This window comes from Aphelocoma coerulescens, chromosome 12, assembly GCF_041296385.1.
Source record: "Aphelocoma coerulescens isolate FSJ_1873_10779 chromosome 12, UR_Acoe_1.0, whole genome shotgun sequence".
Classification (NCBI taxonomy): Eukaryota; Metazoa; Chordata; class Aves; order Passeriformes; family Corvidae; genus Aphelocoma; species Aphelocoma coerulescens.
This window is the reverse complement of record NC_091026.1, coordinates 7,838,062-7,855,672: the sequence shown is the minus strand read 5'-3', so window position 1 is coordinate 7,855,672 and position 17,611 is coordinate 7,838,062. Positions and strand designations below refer to the sequence as shown.

General features: G+C 37.4%; 2 protein-coding genes across 10 annotated transcripts in view; one reads left to right on the top strand and one right to left on the bottom strand.

Moving 5' to 3' along the window:
• Nucleotides 1-17,611, bottom strand: part of CACNA2D3 (calcium voltage-gated channel auxiliary subunit alpha2delta 3) — a 422,236-nt gene that overhangs the window by 53,095 nt on the left and 351,530 nt on the right. The gene's annotated exons all lie outside the window — the stretch shown is intronic.
• On the top strand, nucleotides 9,334-16,010 carry LRTM1 (leucine rich repeats and transmembrane domains 1). The gene is made up of 3 exons (XM_069028283.1): nucleotides 9,334-9,478; nucleotides 12,183-12,779; nucleotides 15,566-16,010. Exons 1-3 carry the CDS (start codon nucleotides 9,334-9,336, stop codon nucleotides 15,997-15,999), a joined length of 1,176 nt encoding a protein of 391 aa, XP_068884384.1. The 3' UTR covers nucleotides 16,000-16,010.

Below are 17,611 nucleotides of genomic sequence, written 5' to 3'. Positions count from 1 at the left end.
CTGGAGTCTGTGAGAGTTAAGGGATGCCCAGCACAGGAAAAGAACATGAAGCCCCTTCCAGAATGGAGCTCTGGAGAACACAAAAAACCCTCAAAACCCTGCTCAAAGACAGGAATTTTGGCAGGACTTTCCAGAGATTGTGCTGTTGTAGAGTCAAGCCTATTATTGACTTACAAGGAAAGTTTTTATAGCTGTTCAGGCTGACCCTGATGGGCTTTCCAGAAGCACTTATTTCACACTGCCACCAGTAAATGTTATTCTAAAGTCTCTATCACCTTCCTAGGCATCAAAATAACTTTGAAATACCACTTTCCAAAATGTAGACATTTCTAAATCGCGAAGGTTCTCCTGGAAGTTCTGCTATAACACATTTATAAAACATATTTAATTTTCTAATTAACACCAATTCAATCAATTCCATGTTTTTCTGCTGTTTTACAAAGAGATGCTAGAGGTTTTTTCCAGAATTTATAAATCTTCTCAGCACATTTATAATGGAAGCAAACAGTATCTTCTCCATTCTCTCACAGTACAGGGCTGATATGCCCTACACTAAAGGAAAAACTCTTCTTACTTTCATTTAAAAGAAAAGGAAATCAAAACCACACATTAGAGATGCAGCAAATTATAACAAACTCCAATAAAGTATATTTAAACAGATTTATTTTATATTCTTATATTGATTTTTGTGTTAAAAATTGCAAAAATGGCTATAGAAGGCAAAAAGAGAAGGGTCTTGCACAAATTTCCCTGCTTTATTTTGTTTTAAAGTGCAAATAGAAAGCATCTATAGGGGTGGGAGGCTCTAGCTCTTGCATGTGTAGAGATATTTTATACTGTGTTGACTTCACAACTAAGACTCTTTTTCATTTAATTCAATGAGTTTAGATTGTAGTGTTGATTATGCTCATACCCACAAATCAGAATTTTAACTGAGTTTCCACGGAAACATTATATGTCCCTCTTTTCTTTTAAGACAAGGCTATGCCTGTTTAACAGGTTTGCCGAGGACAACAGGTTTTGTTTAAGTTACATTAACTGGAGCCAATACTTCCTAATTACATTACCAGGAGAAATGTTTACAGCAATGCTCCTACCATGGGAAACCCTCCATTGTTCAGCCCATCTCTGAAAGACAGGAAATATCAGCACTGCCATTGCTTAAAATGTGTTAACTGGTCTTCTATGTGTAAAATAATCTCCTTTGTAAAATGACAACATTGCTCATGTTTTATAATATTAATATATAAGGAAATTATCCCATGGAATCTGGACTTCTGTGACACTTCCATCAAAGAACATCTGCCTATGAAGACAAGGTGGGTCCAGGGTCTGAAGCACTGAAGGCTTAGGGCTGTTCCTGGTCTAAAGATACCCTATAAATAGGAACTAAACTCTTCAGAGTGATTTTTTTCCCCACAAGTTTAACCTAACAAGAGCACTAGAAACCCAAGTCTGACAAGGTGCCATTATCTGTCCAAAAAGGTCTAAAAAGTTTTGAAACTTTGAGTCATCTATTTTGTTCACCATTTTCAGAACACCAGAAAGGATGTGCTGTGCTCACACTTGCAGTTCAAATCCTTTGTTGATGGAAAGGGGGAAATTATACTTGATCTTATCTCTGCTGAGTTTAATGATACATTTCCCTAAGATTTTAGGAGAAGAACCAGGCCCAAAATCCTAATTAGGAATACTTAAAGCTGCAAGAGACACCTTAGCAAAAGTGCTGTGACAATACAGTGAAGAGGACTGGAGATAAACAGGGCTTTTTACTTTTTTTAGTTTAAATCTGCACTGTACTATAACACAACCCAAATGTGGTTCTACATGACTTATTTCACCCCAACTTCCATTTGGACAAAGTATTACAGAAAATCAAGCATTAGGTAACTTAATTCTTTCTCGAAACTTTTTCACATTTTCAACTTAAGAAAGTCTGCAGAAGTTCTAAAACAGGTATCCCTTAACTCCAAAGCTAAGAAAGCAACTACATAAAAGTATGACCAGCTGATGGCATGTAGAAAAGTAGAGAGAGTGTTTAGATTCGAAGGAAAAGCCTGTACTGCAATTGCTTGAAATACAAATGTTCACTTAAGTGCCCATGTTTGAACATATCATCTCCAAATCATCACAAACTACAAATTACAGTGTTCTGCTCTTCCTTCTTTCTAACCAGTTTCTAGAACAGAAGCTTGTAGCAGTAACTAATGAAGACCATTTAAGATCTTAATGACACCAAAAAAACTCAAGGTATGGAAATTGTTATTTTACTAAAGTAGGCACATGATGCATAACTTCACCTCCTAAAAGCAGCTAGCCCATGTCTCCCAAAGAGCACTTTAAGAAGAGAGAACTCAAAAGTGCTATTCTTTGAGTTCATCTATTCTAACTCTGCTGAAACAGAGATGGAGAGAAAATGGACACTGTCATTTTGAAAAGGGCAAAGGATAAAAAGTCTCTGCCAATATATGAGTAACCAAGCTCAGGCCTGCCATTATGCTCTGAAATAACAGACTGCAGAAGGAAATAAAAGCAAATAAAGATGAAAACACGCCCTTTTTGCTTAAGACAGCTATGGCTTTATGATATAGAAAGCTCATCTAGGTTGAGTACTTTTGAGATCCCACCATAAATTAAAGAATAGTAAAATAGAAGTGCTTTTGGATTAAAAGGCATTGTATCAAATGATAATAAGCATTATCTCTATACTTCAGCATCACCCAGTGTTGATACAGAAATCAGATAAAAACATGAAAGACAAAAAGATGAGATCAACATTTAAATGTTGTCTGAAACTTAGAGATAATAATCTTTTATGCTGTACTTTTTAAAAATTTATTTTCTCACAAGCACTCCAAATGTTTTAAAATTTTTGTCCTCTCAACTAATGCACATGCTTGAGAAAAAGTTCATCCTTCAGCACTTTAGGGGATAGTAAAACAGAAGGCACAGTTAAAAGTTTAGCAATAACTTTAGGTAGTACAAACAAAAACGAGGCATAGCTCAGTGTTAAGACTGTCAAGACCTTATAATTTATACCAATCTTACTAAAAATTTTCTTTCTTACTTAGCAGACAGCCTGTCATCCATTTGGTATGATCCTCCTAAAAAATGTGTTAAAACTCAGTAAATAATTTTCCTTTTCACCAAATCAAGAAAAGACAATCATACACTGCATATACCTTATAAATTGTAATCAATATTGAAAAAAAAAATTCTATTAATGAGAGGAGAAATCATAAAATGAGGATCTTTGGGGATTCTCAGCATGAAAATAAGAAACCAGAACAGGCATACAGCAGAACAGATAGCCAAAACAGACATGATAATACAGAACAGGTAAAAAGAGTGTAAGAATAGTGAAAACATGATGTTCCTTAATGATTTCAGTCTTTACTATCCCTTACTTGTCACTTGGTTATCCCAGTCATGTTGCTTCAATACTGCTCACACAAGCTGCCACCTACATAAACAGGGTTTTATCAAAGCTTCTTTTTATATTTCATAGCTACACTTTTGGGGTTTGCTCTTTTTCTTATTTTTTTTCTTTATTTGAATGCCTGTTGTTTAACTCCTGAATACATTTCCTCCCAGCATATCTGAAATCTGTAGTCATTGTCCCAGTGTTTCTCTCCCACATTAAACTTTTAGAATCAAGTTCCACAACTTTTAAGAGTTATGTTTACGTCAGAGGGATCAAGAGGTTTAAATTTCAGTACCTATTAAACGAATCTAATTATCCAACCAGTTCCATTTGGATACACTGTTACTGTTCTTCACTAATCTATAGCAGATTTTCCAGTATTGTAATTCTCATTAATAAAATTCCCTCTGAAAGAGTATTTTCTTTTTATTTTTTAAACAAAAGTCCTCTCAGTGGCCTATTTTACAAATTCTAAACAGAAGCATCATTATCCTGTATAGTAGCTAAGTTTCCCAGGGATTTATCATGTCTGAAAACAGCAGAACTAACTAAACCTGAGGGATGAGAAGTCTATCTATATACCTGATTTACCCTGTTACTTCATTTAAAACACTCTGTGGAGAAAAAAAAAAGTATTTTAAAAACATCCTTGGTGTTTAAAACCTGCTGACAGATTAAAAAGTGGAGGGGGAGAAAAGGATAACACCATGCTATGGAATCTCTGGGATGCTGTCAGAGGACTGCAGGTGCCTGCAGCTGCAGCAGTTCAAGCAGTAGAGATGACACAGAAATCCAGAGAGAACAAAAGACTGGAAAAGCAGCAAACTATGCACTGCTTTGTAAAACCTATCTGCTACTGAAATGAAGAGCAGTGGAAGCAGGTAAAGGTATTTGGGTCGCTCTTGCTCACTGGAGCCATATGGGAAAGGTTTACAATATCCCTACTCCACCTGTGAAATGGTCCCGTAAGCAACAAACAGGGACATTCATCGATCCTGCTCAGAGCTCTGCTGGTTACAGCTGCTACACCAGTACTGGGGAGAGCACAGGACGGGAATGTGCACATTTTAGTGGAGCTGGTCCTTCACACTTCACCTGCTGCATGACAATTGGGATCCTTTCAGGAGTTACAGCTCTTTTCTCTTGTAGCAAAACATCACCCAAGGGAAATGGTCCATCACAGCCTGAATCCAAACCTACTGAGCACGTTGGTCCCAATCCAATAGAATACCTCTATTTCTACTGATTGTTTAAATCCACCAAAATTATGTATTTAATGTTTGTCAGCTGCATAATTTTAATGTCAGGTTATTTAGTACCTTGCTAAATTAATTAAAAAAAAAAATAGTCAAAAAAGCCTCCTGTGGATATTTCCAAAGTGTTGCAAGAATTACAGAGGTTTAACTATTTGACTTTTTACTGCAGCAAATGTCATCACTGCTTCTGCAAGTTTCTGTGTTCAAGCAACTACTAGGGCAAAGAGAAAGAGTCCTTTTGAGCCCATAAACACAGGAGTTCCCAACATTTAACAGTGAGTTTTACTGAACTACTACAATTTGCCTTAAAAGCACAAAAGGAATCAATGAAGTATGAGTTCTACGTTGTAGCACAATTGGTGAGCAGCAGTTTAAGAAACATTTACTGCACTTTAAAATATTTCTTCATACACTGTGAACATTTCAAAACCCTTTTACAGATGTTGTTCAAAAAAATCCTTCCAATTCTAACAAGAGCTGCCCTAGTAAATCAACCACTCAGAATGCACAGGAGATTTATATTCTGGTCTTACATTTGAGTCCAGGGTGAGCTGTGACCATGAACAAAATTCTCATTAAATATAAAAAGGAAACAAAATCACTAAGTAAAGGCTTAGAAAAAACTTTGATGAAGAATAAGCTATCTAGAAAAATAGCAATAATAGATAGTATTTTACCATGCTTCCGAGAGGACAAAAAGCATCTAAAATGTCAAGATAAAGCAAAGAGTACACCTGTCATTTTTACGTATGTTTTTTCTCGCCTGTTTTATTTCTTTCATTTCTCCTAACTTGATGTCAAGAGATATTTTTTTTTCTATTTGCAGTAATGGCACAATGAGTTCATTAATTTACTCTTACTAGAGATACATTCTATCTATAGATTCTCAGCATGTATAACAGGTGGTTGACATTAGTTAGGAAATGATTGAAAATTGAATCTGCACCCCCCACTGCTATTTGTAATGGAACAAATACTCTGCTGACACTTAATCTGCCCCTTGCTATAACTTCATCTAACTTGCAATTAAGGTAAAGAGGTCCAGCATCTTTACTCCCTGTGCTTCTCTTCACTCTGAAGGCTTTGCATCCATCCTGGTAATTTTTCTACCAAAGCACTCTGTAAGGCTGATGTTCCAGCATTTTCCAACTAAGCCCTTCTCACCTTCATATATTTCTTGTCATTTAGTTATGGTGAAAAGAGTACAAGCCACACTAACTTCTAACAGCATTATATTAGAGTTGTAATACCACAACAAATTGCTGACTGCACAACCCAGTGGATAGAAAATCTTGCATCACTTCTTTGAAAAGGAAAAAAGTAAGAAACAAACAGCGAACAAAGGACTGACACAAATAGTTGTTTATAGATTATGAACACAGACCTGGATATGAATATTGAAAGAATTTTCCAGTCCAGATCAGAATGGTAGTGTGGGGAAGAACTGATTTCTGACCTAAACAGAGAAGGTGCTCAGCCTGGCTCTCCCGTGGGGCTTGGGACACAGCAGCTCACACCTCCCCAGCCAGCAGCTTCCTGCCACTGCCAGGCTGTCCAGCCATCCCTTCCCCCACTTTAAATCTCCAGCTGGAATGCAGCATGTTCCAGTTCATCTCATCCACTTTTACATCTCATACACTGGCCTCTTCTAGAGGTGTCAGAGGAAGGTGTAAAAATTCCCATAAATAACAATTATGGAAAAAAACTGCCCACAGGGAAGGGTTTTTCTCCATTAAGTTGTGTCATTAGTGGTTGATTAAAGCCCTTAAGAGTGAAAGTTTATTTCCCTCCTAAATTATTTTTTTTGCCCCATGAGGTAACTATGGCTCCAGATTATATATGAATCCTACTAATCTTCTGGCCCAAGGATAACTTCCAACAATGCATTTCATAGATTAATTACGGACTGCACAAACAAGTACCAGATGTATCCAAGTAAGGCAAAACAAGCCACTGGAAAAAAATCTGGGCTCTTCCCCTGTACAAAATCACAACTCTCTGACTGGTTTCTTGTTTCTAGAGCTGCACAATGTTACTTCCCTCCTGAAAGGGACACCGTCAACTAACTCATAACTCAGACACAAAGAAAACTATGGAAATAATGGTGTCTCTTTATGCTGTGTCATAACCAGCATTTGATATTATTAATTTCTAGCTGATATTACTCTCCTCTCATCCTATCTTAGCAAAGGGTGTCTGAAGAAACCTGTAAGCCCACTTCTCTGGAAAATACAGCCAGCTTTTGAAGGTATAAATCTTCCTCGAGTCAAATTTAGTTTGCTCCATTGGCTTATACTTCTATTGTGCAAAGCAGGCAGAAGTAGGATCCAGGGCCTTCCTCTAAGATTTGTCAACTTTTGAAAACCTAGTACCCTGCCAGGAAAACGTTGAGAGAGTCCTGAGCTCTCAGAGCACAAGGAATGCCCTTGTAAACAGAAAAGCATGGGGGACTCCCAGGTCTCTTTGGCCCTGTCACCTTTGTTTGCACTACATTCTGACTCATGGGAAAGGGCACAACTTTTCTCCACCATGCACTACTGTACTTTTTAAGTGCCAGTTAAAGGGGAAGAATTTTAACAATAGAGGTATGGGCTGTTTCACCAACAAATATGATTTTTTTCTTTGTCCTGAACCAAATGAAGAGGAGTTTGCATTGCCCGAAGTTTCATCTAGGGTCTTGAGCAAGAGCTTAGCTGTTTTACCAATCTGAAGACACACATTAGCAAAGAGAAAGCACATGCCATTTCCCTGAAAGTATCTCAGTTTTAATTCCTTCCCATTTAAAAGCACAAGGAAAATAAATCTAATAAAGAGTATGTATAGGAATTGTCTGCTGTGGTCTTGGGAACATTTTTTAATATAATCATGTCTGCCTGGACTCGATATACAACGCAGTGGAATCCAAATCCTGTAGCTTTTAAATATTTGAAATATTTAAATTGCTTCCATTCTGCTAGAGTTTAATTAACATAATGCTCTTCTGTAAAAGAGATGATTCTTACACATACAACTCCTTTAAAGCAGATGGCAGTAATTGCTGCAACAAAGAGCTTGCTGGCAAAGCAAAGACAGACCTCCCCCCCCCAGCCAACAGGGATCAGATATTAGTTCATGGGGCTCTCTTGCTATTTGCAATGGGAAACATACCTTGCTACAACAAGGCACAGGCTAATTTAAGAGGCTGCAATAACAGTTGCCGCACCACATCAGACAACTGAAAAGAATCCTGCTGGTGGTTCAAAAGGCCAGAAGTAGAGTAGGTTTCATGGTTATCCTGTTTCTGGCAAATCTCTACCTGTGACACGACTATAATTTTCACCACATCAGACTTCTCTGTCACAACCAAAGTATTATTCTGAATAAATGGGAGTGGGACATGGATTATAGGTTGGGGAAACTTCTGTTTACAAAACATGTTCATTCAGAGTTCTCAATATAGGGAAAAAATAGCCACATCTACATGAAAAGCAAATTGATAGATTTAATCATATGTTTCCAAATCTGAACCCAGCATGAAGATTTTTTTAAAAAGTAGTAACTTCTTATCCATGATTCTGAGTAAATAAAACAACCTCTGCATTATTGCTGGAACTGAACCTCCCACAGTGCTTAACTTTCAGTGACCTTGTCCTATGAACATCTCTGAAACAGGGTGCATACTAAAAATAGTACAATTAAGTTGCGAAGATTTACCTAAAATAGGAGAGTCAGATAAAACACATTCTTTAAGCCCACTGTTACATGAAATAAACTGCAGTGGGAGCTTGCATACCCATCTGGTTGGCAAATATTAGTTAAGATGGAAAAATAACTTAAAAAAGAAACGCTTTGAATTCATAAGTCAAAATAAAATTATAGATACCAAACAGAATTTAAAAATGTCTTATCACACAACAAAACAATGATATAATAGCTATTACCTCCTGCAACATAATCAAGAGTCATGAAAAAAGCTGCTACTGATATAAGGGATGAGATACTGCAAGGGGAGAGGGATGTCGTCTCAAGCAACCAGTACCTGACCTAACTTTATTCTTTGCAAGAGTATCCATAGCTAAGAAGGCTACAACTTCTAAGGAAGATGCTATTTTATACCAGCCCTTTTTTATATTTAGTTGTGTCTCCACTAAAATGATTCAGAGGTATTATTTGTGTCATTGAAATAGCAAATAAATGTATCAAGCTACAAAAGTTAAAAAAACTTTTTGCCTTAACCTGACATTAACTTAAAGTACAGTACAGGTGATCTTTAAGCTTCTCTCCCCTTTTTTGTAAAGTTGGGGTTAACCAGGATGACTGTGGAACCAGGTTATCTTCATCTGTAGTGTTCCTCTACACTAAATCCCAGGCCTTATCCCTTATCAGGACAATGTGTCATCAATAAAGAATGCCAAGGGTAGTAAGGTCTGCCACTCACAGCAGTAATCCTGGGATCCTCAAGATGAACAATCGTGTTTACTTTACAGAATAGCAGTTTTCCTACGTTCTCCTTCACTGTTCACAAGTATCCACTGTTCCTTTGGGTATCCTGACTGGTGTCAGAAACAATTGAGAGAAGCACATGATACTGACAGGCACAGCTCTCCCCTGTGAGCCAAGGGGGAAGAGAGCTCAGCACAGACTTTTGGAAACCAAAAGGTACCTATGGAGAAGATGGGGTTATTCTTTTCACAAGGACTCATAGTGACAGGACAAGAGGTGAAGGACACCAGCTGCTCCAAGGAAAACACTAACTGGATGCAAGAAAAAATTATTGATTCTGAGGACAGTAACACGTTGGAGAAGGTTGCCCAGAGAAGTGATGGAATCCCTGTTACTGGAAATATCAAAGTCTCAACTTGACACTGGATACCCTCTGGTAAAGACCCTGCTTTCAACAGCAGTTTAGACCTTATGATCTGATTTTTGTAGTTTTCCTTTTATAGCATTGCCTATAGCATACAAATTTTGAGCTAGAAAGTGAACTTTATGTCATCTTTTCAAAAGCTCCTAAAAGCAGAATTTGTACCCAAGAAAGCTGTATTTTAGGTCTGAAAGGTTTTGAATGCACAGCTTCCCTCTCCATAGGACAGCTCACAGATGGAGTGATCATATAGCCCGGAGACTCAATTATATACCAGATCTCTCATTCCTTTCAACACCTTTGAGTTCCTTCACAGTCACAAGTCATTAATCCTTTTATTAGTGTAGATAGCACAGTATGAGTTCTACTGAAGAAATAACAAAGAAACAAGTCAAGGCACCACACACACAAAGTACGATTTCAGTATCATCTGCTACATCCTTCCAATATCTTTGAAAATAAATTAATTTGTTCAATACTCGTGGTGACTATACCAGGATGATTGCCATTTTCATGGAAGGAGCCACTAGTCCTGTATTCCTATGCAATGAAATCCTGTCAGCACAACTAATGGATGTCAGATGAATAAGCTTAGAAGAGCAAACAAGGGCACTGTCAAAACCATGTCATCAACCCACAGGACTATTTGTGGTGATATTATACACTCCACTGCCTCCAGTCACAGCCCAGGATAATCAAAATCCATGTTCAGATCTCGCAAAAATTGACACAGCCTGGCTAATAATCCACCAGAATTCAGAAACCATGCTGGATATCAAAAAGGAGGCTTTATTTTTGTGCCTTGCTTTTGTTGGAGATTAAATATATTGAAGAGGCGACGCTATCAGGTCATTATTTGTACATTACAGCTGTCCAGTCAGAGCTGGACAGACACTGCTTGCATGCCTTGTTGAGTGATTAAAGGCAGAGTAAGTCTCTGAGAGTCATAAAGGAGGGAGAGGGGAGAAGATTGTGATTAAGAAAAATACCAAAGGCTGATAGAGTAACTGAGTAGAAACTTCTACGTAAGTCACAGATACCACCTAAAAAAAACTCAAAAAAAGGAAGCTGGATGAGCACGTTACAGATTTGAAGTGGGAATCAGAACAGTGTCTGTTAGTGTTCTACATCAGAAATCTGAACTGAATCTTCTGCCAGGGGAAGAACAAACAAAGCAGAATGAAAGGTGAGATACTGAACCATTCAGATTAATAATGCCATTTTTCTGTTTGAGAAGCATTTCCTTGCCAAGCAAGTGTTTATTTCACCTCTACATTGGAAGCTGTGCCTCAGTTTCTGAAGCCAACTGTTGCAGAACAGTGTAATGAACTGAAAGTATTGCTTACCTTGCTTGCAGGAATGCTGGATTCTTTCAAGTGAATTCTATGATGCAAAATTCAGTACTGCAGAAGGTTATGTATAATTTTAATATAAATATTTCATTTCTGAGTGAAAATTAATGAACAGCCTGTGCCTTAGATTGTAGTCTCAAAATACAACTTTCATTTATGCATTTATCATATTTCATACTATAATCATACATTATTCCATCAATATGGTATTCACTGTTAGCAATTCACATTCGATCTCTGTAAGTCAATAAACAGCAAGTACTTTATTTTCCAAAGGTTTCAAGTAACAACTAACTAAAATGTTTTGCATTTTGAAAATGTAAATAGTAAAAATTATTTCAGGCATCTCAAAAGCAATGTTATAAGAGGATTCATCATTCTGACTCTCTTTAGTCAAAGAAAATCTAATTATTCAACACCATCCAATTTAAAAAAAAATTCATTATATGCATATAAGCATAGCTTATATAAGCATAGCTTTTATGTAGTACCTTGTTTTCAAGACATAAAAGATAAAAGTTTAGCAAGACATAAAAGGTAAAAAAATATTATTTTTTTTCAGTTAAAACCACCTGAACATCAGGGAGTAGCAGATAATTATAAATACTAAATATTACTAAGTAACTAATTAGACTCCTGTCAACTAATTTATATTTTCAGAATCTTGTTGATAAATGTCTGTTGGTTGTGTAGAAACCTGTATCTATGGGAAGTACAGCTGGCATGCAGAGAAGAGAATTAAAGCAAAAAGAATAAACAGATATTTTAAAGGAGAAACTTACAGAATCTGGATTGCTAAAAAAGTATTGCTAATAGCTTTTATAGCTATGTCTGTGAAGCTTGTAATTCTTTTGATGGTACATTGACTCAGTTCTTCTAGGCAGTAATATTAGTAAAATAGAAGTTCTGCTTGTAATTCTTCTGACACAAGATGTCTTAAAGTTGTTACTACCACAGAAAGAGAGATATTTCAATTTAATAATTTTAGAACCTGTCACATTCCCTTCAAACATCACTGCTCTGCTGATGGCAAATCCTCCTGAAAACCATTTGTACTTAAGATAAAGCTATGGGAAGTACTTCATTTTAAGACCATGGTAGCATTATCTTCATTCTGCATTACAGAAGTATCTCAACGGTATCTGTAATTTACTAATTTATTATAAAAGAAATTCACTCTGTGGTATCTACATTAATGTTTATCATTATAAAGAGCTGTATACCTTCTGGCTGTGTTTATGGCCTGTATATTGCCAAAACCCAAACCTTTTAAACTAATTTTAAACCTTCTTTCACTTGTGACACAGGTAACTGGCTTTTGGTTTGGAGTGTCATCTCCTTGGCACACACAGCTCATGGCTGCCCCAACAAATGTCTCTGCCACACAGCTTCAAAGACTGCAGACTGCAAGAATAGAGGATTTACTGAAATTCCTGCCCATTTACCTCCTGAAATTCAGATACTACAGTTGCAGAATAACCGTATCTGGAGAATCAACCAAAATGCATTCACTGCAACACCGCTACTCAAAATCTTAGACTTGTCCAATAATTCTCTCTCAAGTGTGGCACCTGGTGCTTTCCAAAAACTACGGTATCTACAGGTTTTAAACCTAACCAGAAATTTGATGCATTATATAGAAAACAAGACTTTCAGTTTCCTCCCTCACCTAAAAGAACTGGACTTGTCATCCAACAGCATTATTCGTTTGCCTGAGACATTTGGAAACAGCACAGGGAATATAACATTGCTCTCTGTGAAGCATAACAAACTTCAGAAAATGGAAAGAATTCTGCTGGAGTCACTTCCAAACCTGAAAGTGGTTCTCTTCAAAGATAATCCCTGGCAATGCAATTGTAATATCTTTGGCCTGAAACTGTGGCTGGAGAGTTTTCTATACAGAGGTAAGGAATTTTTCTCATTACATCTAGTGTACATGAGAACATTTACCCAGCGTCTAACTGATCTTCACTTCTATGGCTTAAAAATTTACCCTCACCGTAGGTCACTTCCTCAAATAAACACACTAAACTATATTCTTATGCATAGGTCAGAATGTAAGTGCTTCTATAAACACAGGTGACAAACTGGAATCAGAGAGGGACTTCATATTAGTACCCAGAGAAAGAGCAAGGATGTACACACAACCATACAGCATGTACAGGTGTGTGTGTGAATTCATATAGACCCACTTCTATATATAAAACAAGTACACTTTTGCACGTACCCTTGTTTTAATTCTACCAATATGTTTCTGCTGGAAACCAACCTGCTGTTTAAAAGCTTTTCACCTGTTGCATGATGGCAAACAACAAGACAGATATCCGTACTGATTAAACTTTAGAGAACTCAGGATTCTTGTTTTTCTATCAGTTATCACTTTAATATTTTCAGAATAACTAGTATCACTTCCTAATTTGTTGTTAACCAGAGGAGGTACTCAATTCATTGGCAATTTCCTGACAGAAATGTCTAATGGCATCACATATGCAAAAGTGAAATTTATAATTAGTAGTCTCAGTATTTTGGTCACAGCTGGTTTTAAATATATTCATGAGTTATGCTGTGAGAAAGATAACATGATTTAATTCTAAAGGAATTAAGTATAAAAAGAAATTAATTTATTTCTCCCAGGAGGTATATTCAGACTGAGAATTTGAAACAGCAGGGCAATTTTCTTTTTTCTAAATCAGGCTTTGATGCTTACATGTGACCAAACTACTGATTACCTGTCTCTGTACCAAAGTGGTGTGGAGCCTGTTGCAGCAGAGGAGATGTGGAGATGATCCGTGTGGCCTACGACTGAGGGACTGCCTTTTGCAGGGATCAGAACTTTGCAGGCCAGCTGGAAAACCATACTGGCCATGCAGGGACACAATTAGTCCTGAAGTAATCTTTGGGTGAGGTAAATTCACTACTATAAGCCACCTTTTAGAAAAGACAAAAGGTTAAACTCCCCTCAACAATAAAATCTTAATAACTTGAACAGGTAAAATATTATTTTACCACAGGGTTTTAGTTCTATTATGCTGGAAATTCAGCAGGGGTTGACTTCTCTGTGCAGAAGAATGTAATGATCCGAGATAAACATATCAGGTTGTCTTATTTACTCTGCCAGCAGCATAAATAATGTCATTTATTTCAAAAAACAATGTTGTTCAGGGATGCCCTTCCATCTTACTGAACATTGTACAGATTAATTAAATGAAGTGACATGGAACTTACAAATTCATTTTAGCAACAAGCTTTAAAGAAAGCCCAAGTACTATGTTCTCTTCTGTGTTTGTATTTCCCTAAAATTACTTGCCTGAATCACGTGAAGAAAAATTAGTTAAATTGCACATTGATGTTTCCCACTACTCATATGAGACACATATGATGAAACTTTTGAGTGGCTGCAGGTGTTTCTTGCATGTCATTACAAAGCAATATAAGTCCAAAATATTTGAGTATTTTTAGCTGAATCCATCTCAGACAACTGACATTTCATGCATACTCACAGAAAATTGTAGAGAATGCTTCAGTTCAGGAGGAACACGAGGGTTCTATTCCAAGCACACACATTTAGTTACTTAAAACCATGAAGCAATAAGAGTTGAAGGATTTGGAGGTTTTATCTATATCCATATTCAAAACAACACATTGAAGATGCCTGGAACCATGCTTTGGGTTTCACTGTTAAAGACCAAGAGACCTGCTATGCTCAAATCTGTCTTGGAATGTCAACATTATTTGTGGAGTAGTCTCCAGATTTCAGCTTGGCTCCGTCTGTATCCACTACTCCCTCAAAGTCTTTTCAGGATGAAAATTTCTGTGCCTGGATTTAGCTGAAAGGTGAATTATTTTGGATAGAGAAGAGAAAGAAAATTCAGTTGATTTGATTAGTTAATATTTTAAAATATGTAAACATTGATTTTGGCCATGTGGACTCCTTGACACACCACACCCCTAAAGCCCTGTGCTCTGACTAGTCAGGTACCTGAAGGCTATGTTTGGTATATTTTCCCCTTTGAGGAACAACCATGTGATTTACCAGGCCTGTGGATTCCTGCTTCCCTTCCCATTATACTAAAAACCTCCTTTGGGAAACTGGCTCTAAGCAATCTTGAAATCCAGCAAAGTAATAGATTGATTAATCTCAACTCCTTTATACCTCTGTGTATTTTCTTCCTGCAAGCCTTGCTTCAAAAGACCACTCATGGGTACATACACCTTACTGAACTTTCTCTTTGCCCTGCTACAATTAACGTATGATGTCAGAACAGTGATGATTTCATGGGATATTTCAATCAAGTGGGAAATGTTTTCTAAATACGTGGTTTCCATTTCTCTCTATAAAAGTTAGCAGTGGTAGGAATTTGAACAAACTGAATTTGCTGTTAACAATACTTCTTTGTTTATCTATGACAGTTCTTCTTTTTCTACTACCATTGATTTTTCACTCTCACACCCATAAAAACATAGATAACCTAATTCCTGATGAACTGCTTCTTGGAAATGCTCTTATGTGAGTTTTGAAGTGTAATAATCTCACCACTGACCTAACTGACCAAAAGCCTTTAAAATGTAGTTACAAATCTTTAAAAGTATGAAGTTGAAACTGATGATAGATTTACTTCAGGCAAATGTTAATTTTACATTAAAGTAATTCTGAAACTGTCAAATATTGAGACAATTTTTTTTCTTCCAGGAGGAATAAGCGATGGCATTATCTGCTCAGCACCAGGGATTCGGAAGGGGAAGGACCTCCTCAAAGTTCCCTACGAGCTCTTTGGGGCCTGTCCTCTGAGGACAGCTCACGTGCACCCGGCCAGCAGCCACCACCACGGCTTCGAGCACCGGAGCTCACTGAAGCACGGCCACCACGCTGAGTTTGGGGACAGTGGCCGTGCCAGCTGCGAGCCCAAGCCCAAGCCAAGGCCCGTCAGCTTGCGCCACGCCATCGCCACCGTCATCATCACCGGGGTGGTGTGTGGAATCGTGTGCCTGATGATGCTGGCAGCTGCTGTTTATGGCTGTGCTTATGCTGCAATTACGGCCAAATGCCACAAAGAACATTTGGCCCCGGTCAGGCAGCCTGGGATTCCCGAGGAAAAAGAGCCTTTTGAGACTTCCTTGGCTTGAGTTGCTTCTGTCTTTGGTTTCTTGAAAATAAAGCCCTCACTGCAGTTGAAAAGCCTGGAATCTAAGTAGCATTGTTTTAATAGAAGTTACTGGGGTTCTTCTCTTTTTTTTTTTTTTTCATACTTTTGAAAATGTAAAAATATATATATTGCTTGGAATATCTACTAAGACTTTATATAGAACAACATAAGTTTATTTATATTTTGTGCATGTGTATTCCAAAGCCACTATCTAGGGCTGAGCGTTTGAGATCACAAAATCATGATGTAGCCACTTTAAAGTGTTTTACCAGCCTTTACTAATTCTTGATGCAGTATTAAACAAAGATATGACCTATGGTGCACCTACAGTCAGTGGCTGACAGGAGTGATGTTCTGCAAAGAAAAACAGAAAATAGTCATCTAAGTTAGTTTATCTAAATTTGTACTCTCTTAAATTAGAGAGTACAAATTACCATCTAAGATGTACACAATTCACAAGCAGTTTTCAGACCAGCCAGTCTATGCACTGCCCCTGATAACATAAATGTGTTAAAAGCATTTCCAAAAATGTATTTTCAATCTTCCAATATACCCCAGGAAGTGGCAATTAAACATTCCATTCATTTCCTAATTTAGAAAGTAGGAAGCACCTTGTTAACTACTGTATATAATTTTTTTAATTACTTAGTAGGGAAGAAAGAAGAGAGCTGAGAAAATGCTGAAGGAAGAAACGCTACACTGCTTTGGATAGAGGCCCTGAAAGGATTACACAGAGCATATCTGAAGACACTACCTGATACCCTGCTGGCTTACAGGCTTTTCTGTAGCCACTTATTCCCAAATCCTCACACAAGTGCTCCATTTTGCAAATGCCATGACTGCAGATGCAGCTCCAATCACAGTGCTGCCCTTCAGTAGGAGGATAATGTAGGTGCATGTTTACACATCCTCCCTCACAGAGGGAACATTCAGCTGGATTCACTCAAGGGTCCATCCTTACTCTCTGCAGAGCTCTTTTGCCATCAGAGGAAATCAGGGCCAGAACCATTTGAATATCATAAGTTTAGAATTCAAAGAATATTTTGAGTGTGCAGAGGTAGATCTTTTAATGGTTTTTAGAAATTATTTTAAGGCAACCAAGAGAGATCAGGAACTCCGTTCACCTTTTCCAAGACTAGATAAAATAAATTTTTGGCTATTTTGGACAGATGTCTCATGTGTCCCCTAACTCTCTCCAGTGACAGGGATAAAGACCTGTCCAGGTAGCCAATGCAGAAATCACCAATTTTTATAGTCTTGAGGAAAAAGTCCATGGAACAATCTGCAATAAGGGAAAGGGGAAGCTGTGTTGTGGCATTTGGAGACCTGCACTCTCCTTCCAACAGATGGATTCTGAGATCAAGCTCTGTAGCTGTTCCAACAACAGCCTCAACTGAGTAATGGGCTCTATGGCAGGAGTCACCTAACCCTTGCTCTTATCTACTTAGTAATAATTGCAACCCAAATATTAAAGCTCATTCCTGCATCTGCAGTTGCTTTCATGTCCAGAGAAAATTAAGCATCTCAGTCTTAATCTAAATCTAGCAGACATTGAAAACAATCAATTACTGTCTGTTCTTTTTTTTTTTTTT

Excerpts from the sequence above, each read along its gene's own strand:
- LRTM1 (XM_069028283.1), top strand. The coding sequence starts at position 9,334 with ATGGGGTTATTCTTTTCACAAGGACTCATAGTGACAGGACAAGAGGTG. Across the intron at positions 9,479-12,182 it reads GGAGAAGGTTGCCCAGAGAA|GTAACTGGCTTTTGGTTTGG; the intron begins GTGATGGAATCC and ends CTTGTGACACAG. Across the intron at positions 12,780-15,565 it reads GGAGAGTTTTCTATACAGAG|GAGGAATAAGCGATGGCATT; the intron begins GTAAGGAATTTT and ends TTTTTCTTCCAG.